Source organism: Neltuma alba, unplaced genomic scaffold (assembly GCF_004799145.2).
Source record: "Neltuma alba isolate B1F8T4 unplaced genomic scaffold, ASM479914v2 tig00004508_pilon, whole genome shotgun sequence".
In the NCBI taxonomy this organism is placed as follows: Eukaryota; Viridiplantae; Streptophyta; class Magnoliopsida; order Fabales; family Fabaceae; genus Neltuma; species Neltuma alba.
The window spans coordinates 376,774-385,432 of NW_021633738.1; the positions used below are offsets into that span (position 1 = coordinate 376,774).

An 8,659-nucleotide genomic window follows, 5' to 3' on the forward strand; every position below is an offset into this window, starting at 1 on the left:
TTTGTTTTCAAAGCATTCATTAACGTCGGGGCAGGGCCAGCTAGCTATCAATGGGGTCGCGCAATTAATCAGGATACTCCCTCGTCAGCTCTGTCATTGATGCGGTAATGCCACAAGCCCCAAGTCAAAATTGGTGGGCTTCAGATTTTTTTCGGTTTTTAATATAAAATTTATTTAACTAATTTGATTAGATTAAGAAAATCAGATAAGTTAGTTAATTATAAAAAATATGACATGTTTTTTTTCTAAAATATCATAATTATCTTTCTTAATATCCTCCCTCCCTTAATTATTTGATTATGGTTGAGAGAGTATCTATGAAGATAATTTAGGGAAAAAATGACAAAAATAAGAAATATGTGTTATATTTAGAACTAAAATTAACTTAACAACTAGATCTTATGTTAAGGAGCGGAGAAGTATTTTTTTTTAAGTATCAATACATTAAATGAGAATAATCATATGCGAAGGACTTTTTTTTTTTTGTTAACTTAATAACTTTTTAATAGTGATTTACGGAATACAAGGCAAGTACGTGAGAGGAGTTTTGTGTTAGCTTACGTGAAATGTGCTTATAGAGAATTTTCATCGTGATCCCAAACAGACACTTGGAGTATCTCAACTTAATTTAGACTTAAAACCAATCTTTATCATGTAAGGAATTTTAAGATTAAAATTCTCCCAACAATGTTTCCTAAAATTTGAATTAGTGTTTTCTCCCTCACGAGACGGCTAACCATCTCATAAAGGACTTAATTGCTGGTAGGTAACAGTTTGATTATCTTCAAGAGAGAAGATCAAACTGCACAAGTCAAAATCTTGGCTTGTGCTTTTATTGTCTTATCTCTCACGGTTTGTCCGATATATAGAGATGTGAAACACAACACCGTACGTAGCATTTAAGATTATACGATATATATATATATATATAATTTGATGAATCTATGTCAATACATCTACTCAAAAATGTTAATAACTTGATGTGGACAATTCCTTATTTCCTGCTGAACAATTCCAAAGTAGAACACCTGTTAAAAAGATCAAAGAAAAAGGAATTCCGAAGAACCAATATAAAGGCAATCATTTATTTATGTCAAACTATGTATTTTCTGTATACTTCTACGTTTCTATCCTTGTTCAAGACCTACACACACTAATGGGAAAGCATGATATATAATTTTACAGTACTACCCTCCATGCATCAACTAGCTAATTTGCACTTGGTGGTGGTGGTCGTCCAGTTTCTTTGTGAACCACACCCATTTCTGTCTCGTTATGATTGTCTTCCTCTTTTCTGAACTTCTTGTAAATATCACTTCTGTAAAAGCTTCTTGTCCTGGCCACCAAAATAAGGGACACCAGTGCCCCAAACAAGGTCACCCCTGTGATAATAAAGAAGGCCAATCTGTAACACTCATTCCCCTTACAGTTCAGTTCCTCTCCTTTCTTCCTCTTCAAACCCTTCTCACCCAACTGCCTCATGGCTTCCTTATCGTACAGATAACCAGCCACTCTCACACTCATCAAGTACGACCCTATAGGGCTCGCCACTGACCCTACATTATAAAGCGTCGAGTAGTATTTGAGTCCGAAAAGTTCAGAAATAATGGAGAAAAGTACTGGCCAGTTTGCTCCGAAGCAAAACCCTATAATTATTGAGGCCACGTACAGTCCATTTGGGACGTTGAAGGCTACTAGAAGATGGCCCACGCATGAAAGGACCAGAATTAATGTGAGCATGAAGGGTCTTGGGAATTTTAGCTTTGTCACCATGAACTCTGAGATCACCCCTTGTACTATCTTCCCCAGATAGATCCAGATCGCCATTAGAGACACAAACGTTGTTATGCTGTGTGGTGAGTAACCTAAGGCTGTCCCTATTTGGCTCAGGTTGTTCACCACTGTGAGGGTACCTCCAAGCCCACATATTGTTGCAGAAAACAGAATCGCCATGTCTAGACTTAGAATTGCTTGCAGGATTGTATAGTCTTCCCCTCTTTCTGGTTTCCTGAATATGTTTCTCCACCATGAACAAGACACAGAAGAAGCTTCTCTGTGTTGTTCTTCTTCAGGCTTGTGCTTCGTCTTCTCGTACTCGAGATTGGGCTTTTCTGTGGCTATGGTGATTACTTTCTGAGGTTCTTGTAATTGTCTGGCTTTCCAAACCTTGAGCTCCTCAGTGATTACAACGACGAAAGGCAGGATGAGAAGGAGAAGCATAAAGGTAGATGTAAGATAATACTCGTTCTGGGTAAATTTGAGACATTTTTCCAGAATGATCATGACGAGAAGAAAACCCGCGAGAACAAGCGACAAGTAGACGAACTTGTAAAAATTTCTTGTGTCGTTTTGCTGTTGAAGCCCTTTATGGTGCTTTATGACTGGAACAAACAGAAGCGAAGTTGCCGTAGGAAGCCAAGCCATGAGCAGAAGAAGAGACTTGGAATCGTTCCCATAAAAAGCGTAATATAACTGAGTGATGATTGCCCCGCTCAAGCCCAAGTAGCCGCTCAACATTCCGATGACGATGCCGCGAGAGCCGGGGAAGTTCTTGACGGAGGTGACGACGACGCCGGTGTTGGTGGAACAGTGAGAGTTAGCGCCGATGAAAACATAGAAAGCCATGAGAGGGACACCAGGCGGGTGGGGAAATTTACGATTGACGGCGAGCCAGATCATGAAGTAGCCGAAGAAGTTGAGGACGGCACCGATGGAGACGACGACGAAGGGCGGAGTAACCTCGTTGAGGAGGCCGGAGAGGATTCCGATGTGGGAGCCGAGGTCTTTGAAGAAAGAGAGGAGGTTGAGGGTCGACTGGTCGTAGCCGAGGACGGACTTGATGTCGCGAGAGTAAAGAGCGAACATGTAGCTGGCGCCGGAGAAGGACATGATGAGGAAAGAGGAGAATATCATGAACCACCGGCCGGTGAGAAGCTGGAGGGTGAAGGACCTCAACGGTCGGAGGCATGTGGGGGTGTGTGGTTGTGATGAGACCACCATGTTTGGAGCAGAGGGAGTTACAGGAAGATGATGATAAAAAGTGGGCCACCAAATTGTGCGATTTTGTTTGGTTCGAGGAAGATAATGATCGAACGGCCTGGGCAAAATTAATTGTGTGCGAGATAAAGGTTGCTGGCTAGCTATGTGGAGTTATATAGTGAAATTTCAGTGCAAGCAGCACCGTTATATCAACCGTACACCATCTCCGGGTTTGAATTTGATATGAACCATATATCAATTTCCTTACTTTTTGTGTTACTTTTTTTATTAATCTGAAGTGTTAGTTAAAATGTTAAATCACTGGGCTCACTTTGCATTAATTAATTTGTGTAAAATATGGACACCTTACAATTTTTATAATATATATATGATTTAATCAGAATTCATATCTTAAATTCCATGCTAATAATTACTCCCTCTATTTCTTTCCTTTTTTGCCAAAATTAATCCCTCTATTTAAAAAATGTATGTATTTCTACAGGAAAATTTATAAGCCTTTTTAGAAATTCAAAACAGTATTTATTATTATTTTTTGTTTTTCCTTTATTTGCTTTTAATAACTTCAGTTTATTTAACACAATACTGATGTTTTCTTCTGGCAATAACACAACGATGCTTTTAATGATGGGCAGATTTGATGGTTTAGTTCATACTTTTATGTATTTATTGTACTTTTTTTTAATATGTCTGATTTGTCCATGGAAATCTATCCTTTGAAACGAATGGTACAAGGCAGTTATTGTATCTTTGACGAGTTTTGAAGCCTTAATTAAACATTAAACTCAAATCAGGTACTCATGAAACTATAAGAACAAAAAGTATAATTTGAAATTATAGGAATTAAAACCAAACTTCAATTGAACTATAGCAACCATAATATATTAACTCATATAATTAATGGAATGTCTCTGTTCACACAGACGCCGGCAATATGAGGAAGTTAAATTGAAATTGTTAATGGGAATAACCAAGTTGAGCAAGTGTTTGGAAGCAAAGGAAAAAAAAAGAGAGGCACTTTTGTATGTTATGAGAACAAACCCTCCTCTTATATTACCTCCATCCTTAATATAAAAGCCAGGTGATTAATTTGAATAAATTAAAAAAGTTTGTTAAGTTAGTTTTTTGTAATATAAGTGTTATCTTTCCTAAAATACTTCTGTTAATCATTGTATTAGCTAGTACTACCTCCGGTCCTTAATATAAGATATAAGAGCTCGTTTGACTTTTGCTTTGGCTCTAAATATAAGACCACAATCCATTTTTTTCTTATATTTATTTATTTTTCTAAAATAGTCATTGTAATAATAGTAGTTTCAATCAATATATTTAATTACTAAGGATACTTTAAGAAAGACAATACCTATTAATAAACATATATTTTTCTACTTTAAATTCACATCTTTAATCAAGTGATTTGCGCAATTTGGCAAGTTAAAGAGTATCAATTTTGATTTAAGTATCTTCAGGAAGAGTATGGGAATTATTCAAAAAAATGTCATGTTGAAATTTATTTGAGAATCACTTGGTTTTACTTGGTGTAGGTTGAAGTACTTGGAATTAAAAAAAAAAAAAAAAAAGAAGAAGGGCACTTCTGGAAATTGGGAGATTCGGTCAAGCAATCTGTTGGAGGCGGAAGAGGGGGAAAAAAAAAGAAAATTTTGACAGAGAGACATTCGTTCCGTTTTCCCGCCGAAGTTCATTGAAGAATTCATGGATTCCTGGATCCTCTGGGGGCTCTGGAGAAGTTCACCATTCCTTGGGTTTGCAACTCCCGGCTTTGTCCTCTGCTGAGCTGAAATGGCGTGCAGATACAGACCTGATGAAGCGCGACCACAATCCATGAGAGGCTAGGCAATTCCCGATCTCTTGGAGAATCTACTGCAGCTGGAGCTTTGCACTTAACAGGGAGTTTATTGTGTTTCTCTCCGATTCCACTTTATTTTCCTAGATTTAGGTCTATGGATTGTATTCGGATTGATTCACTCAAGCAGTGCTTACTGTTACCGTTTGATCGCAAATGCTGTTCATTGTGATTATAGTTTGCTTAACAGAGTCTTCTGAATTTCATTGATTGATGTTAATTGGTTTATTCTTCTGGACCAAATTCCATCAAGTGTAGCAATTCTTCTTTAATGAATCCGATTGGATAGTTAGAGTTAATTGTTGCATTTGGATCTGATTGATAAATTAGATCTTTTCTTCTGGTTCGAACTCCATAACCTGAATAGCAATGAAAGCTACGTAGAGGATCCAAGGGAACGTTCATCACTGCAAGTATTCTCTGTTTTGTTCTGTCAATTTCGCCTTTCATAATCCATTTCATAAAAAAGAAATTGAATAAACATGTTTCTGGCATACTTTTTTTCCTTTAATTCGAACCAAACATTAGCTTCTATCTTAATTTGTCTACACTCTTTCGATCAGAAGGTTGAGTAGTTCCCCTCCCTGTGAATTTGACCTAGGTTGCATCACTTTATTATATATTTTTTGCATCTAGTAATTTGATAAGCTCTGAGACAAAGTTTATCATCTATTTATTACAAACAACAACAACAACAAAAACCTTATCCCACTAGGTAGGTCGACTACATGAATCACATGACGCTATTGTACTTTGTCAACAACCCAGGTTTTAGATATGTTGTTGACTAGAACGTTTCATTCAATAATCTTATTGAGCGTTCTTCTCAGTCTGCTTCTACTCTTTTTTGTAGGACTCCATACTATCTAATCTATCCTCCTCACCGGGGCCTCCAATGGCCTCTCTACACAAGTCCAAACCACTTTAAGTGATATTCAACCATTTTCTTTAGGATAGGCACCACACCTATTTATCACAAATAACTAACGTAACTAATTTTCTCAATCTACTTAAATTAGTTAACTAACTCTTATATTAATTAAGAACCGAAGGTAGTACTACCATTTGATGGAACTTTTAACATATGCAACTATTCAAAGACCACTTTAAAAAAAAATGAATAAAGATGATAGATAAAGTGAATTAGGGCCTTATATTTAAAACTAAATTAACTGTTAAACAAACTTTTGTACAAGAAAGATATGAGGTAGTATTTATTTTTTTGATATCGTAAAATAAGTTACTCTATTGATTCTATTTATAGGCACTTTCAATATATTTCATTTTGAGTAAGGAAAACTTTAAATTGCATCAATTTTTTTTAACGTATAACAACTTTTTAACTTTATCTTATTCAATATATATACTTTTTAAAAAAAACTATTTACACTGTAAAAAAATAAAAAACAAAATAATATATTTATACTAAAAATTTAATAAAATGACTTTTATACAAAGCACATAAGAAACATGAAAAAATTACAAATAAAGACTTCTGAATATGTAAAATTATAATTTGGAACTCTAAATTTGAAAAATAACAAATAAGGACCAGGTCTCACTTTTGCAAATATAAAATATGGGTGAAATGTTTAAAATAGCTCTCAGTCAAATGACAATTTGACTATGAGAAATGACAAGTTCACTTTAGCTAATGACAACTTCAGTAAATCAAATCACAATTTGGCTGGGGATATACCAAATCACATGTGACAACTTCAGTAAATCAAATCAAAATTTGACTAAGAGGCATTTCAGACATTTCACCCACATTTTATATTTACAAAAGTGAGATCGGGTCCTTATTTGTTATTTTCCCAATTTAGAGTCCCAAATCACAATTTTACATATTTGGGGGTCTTTGTTTGCAATTTCCCCAAGAAACACTCTCTCTGCTACGTAAACACGACAGTATGAGAACGGCTTCAGCGGCGCCGTCGTCCTCTTCCTCCCCGTCGCCATCGTCTACATGGAGGAGTTCAAGCTCTGGCAAGCCAAACGCCTTGCCCTCGCCGAGCCAGTCAAGAACATCGTCGTCGACGACCCACCGACGGAGATAACTGAGACGACGACGAATGCTCTGAAAAGTTCAAATAATTTTGGTGATATAACTAAAGCAAGACGAGAAGGTCAACCGGAGATTAAGTGGTGGCAGAATGTCTTTAGCCCACCGGAGAGGGGTGAGGATTACACTATTCTTCAAGCCCTTTTCAGTATCGACATGATTATACTGTTCATGGCCAGCATTTGCTGAATTTGAGGGACGTTGACTGACAATTTGGGTCAAATTGGAGGATCCTTAGGTTACCCGAAGAACAGTATAAGCACATTTGTGTCCCTTCGTAAGTATTTGGAATTACCTAGGACGTGTCTTCTCAGGTTTTGTGTCTGAATATTATCTAGCCATTCCCTCGTACTCTCATGCTCACTCTCACTCTCATAGTTTCATGTGCGGGACATCTTCTGATAGCCTTCAACGTTAAGAATGGTCTCTACGTAGCTTCTGTGATCATTGGATTTTGTTTTGGAGCTCAATGGCCTCTGATTTTTGCGATCATATCTGAGTTATTTGGGTTAAAGTACTATTCAACTCTGTACAATTTTGGTGGTTCTGCTAGTCCAATTGGGTTGTATATTCTTAACGTGAGAATCACTGGTCATTTGTATGATAAAGAAGCTGAGAAGCAATTGGCAGCTTTAGGGTTAAAAAGAGAGGAAGGAAAAGAATTGAACTGTGTTGGGTCAGATTGTTTCAGGATGTCGTTTATAATTATCACAGCTGCAACTTTCTTTGGTGCCCTTATATCTCTCATTTTAGTGGCCAGAACAAGAAAGTTTTATAAAATTGACGTCCATAAGAGGTTCCGAGAGGCCGACACAGCGGAGCCGGCCGAGAATGGTGCCGGAACTAGCGGCACCGCCGAGGCGTTGGAGGGCAACCGTACGTGAGAAGGAATTGGAGGTGAAGGGATAGGGAATAGGACAACTCATGTAGATATGTATGTGTGTGTGTGTGTGAACAATATTTAAATCGAGCAATTTTCTTTGGGTTTATATACTTGATAATGTTCTACACGTTGGTGTAAAATATAGTGAACTTTCCGTTGGCTTTCACACAAAGTTACAAAATTTTGCTATTTTCTTTCTTTGTAGCTTAGCTTGATCCATATTCCATTCATCAGACTTAGAATAAAATACGGCAATGATGGGTTCATATTGTAATATTAATAATTGGCATTTTTTTTATGCATGTTTTTCTTGGTTTGTCTTTTAACGTAAGACTTGCGGTCGGCTGATGCTTGGCGGACTTGACTAAATTTGGTTTTCTTTTTTTCTGCTTTAATATTTTTTATTTATTATTAAATGTATTTAGAGATCATTATGTCGAGTATCAAATGGAGGAAACCCCATATTTTGGATATTCCTATAATATTTATGTGTATTGATGATTTGAACGACGAAAGCTCATCTCTTTTCTAGTAATATTTTGTATTAAAAAATCTCTGGACAGTTGACTGTTGCGATTTATTGTGAACCCTCTCATATATATATATATATATATATATATATATCTCCCTCGCTATAGAGAATCTGGATATAAAGTTATAAATTAGGAATCTTATTGCTATTTTTTCTGGGCTATAAGTCAATATTGATTAATTTAAGAAAATAAGAAATTGTGTAAGCTCGAAATCCCAAACCCTTGTTTCGTAGAAAATAGGAGAAGGACAAAATCGATCGATACCAAAGATCCACAAACTTCTGACTAATTAATTAATTAATTAATAATTAACATGT

The 8,659-nt window shown here is 36.3% G+C and overlaps 1 protein-coding gene across 1 annotated transcript; it reads right to left on the bottom strand.

Moving 5' to 3' along the window:
* Positions 1 to 1,055: 1,055 nt before the first annotated feature.
* LOC114744995 (uncharacterized) lies at positions 1,056 to 3,201 on the bottom strand. The gene has a single exon (XM_028933133.1). It carries the CDS (start codon positions 2,998 to 3,000, stop codon positions 1,210 to 1,212), a length of 1,791 nt encoding a protein of 596 aa, XP_028788966.1. The 5' UTR covers positions 3,001 to 3,201; the 3' UTR covers positions 1,056 to 1,209.
* Between the last annotated feature and the right edge of the window lie 5,458 nt (positions 3,202 to 8,659).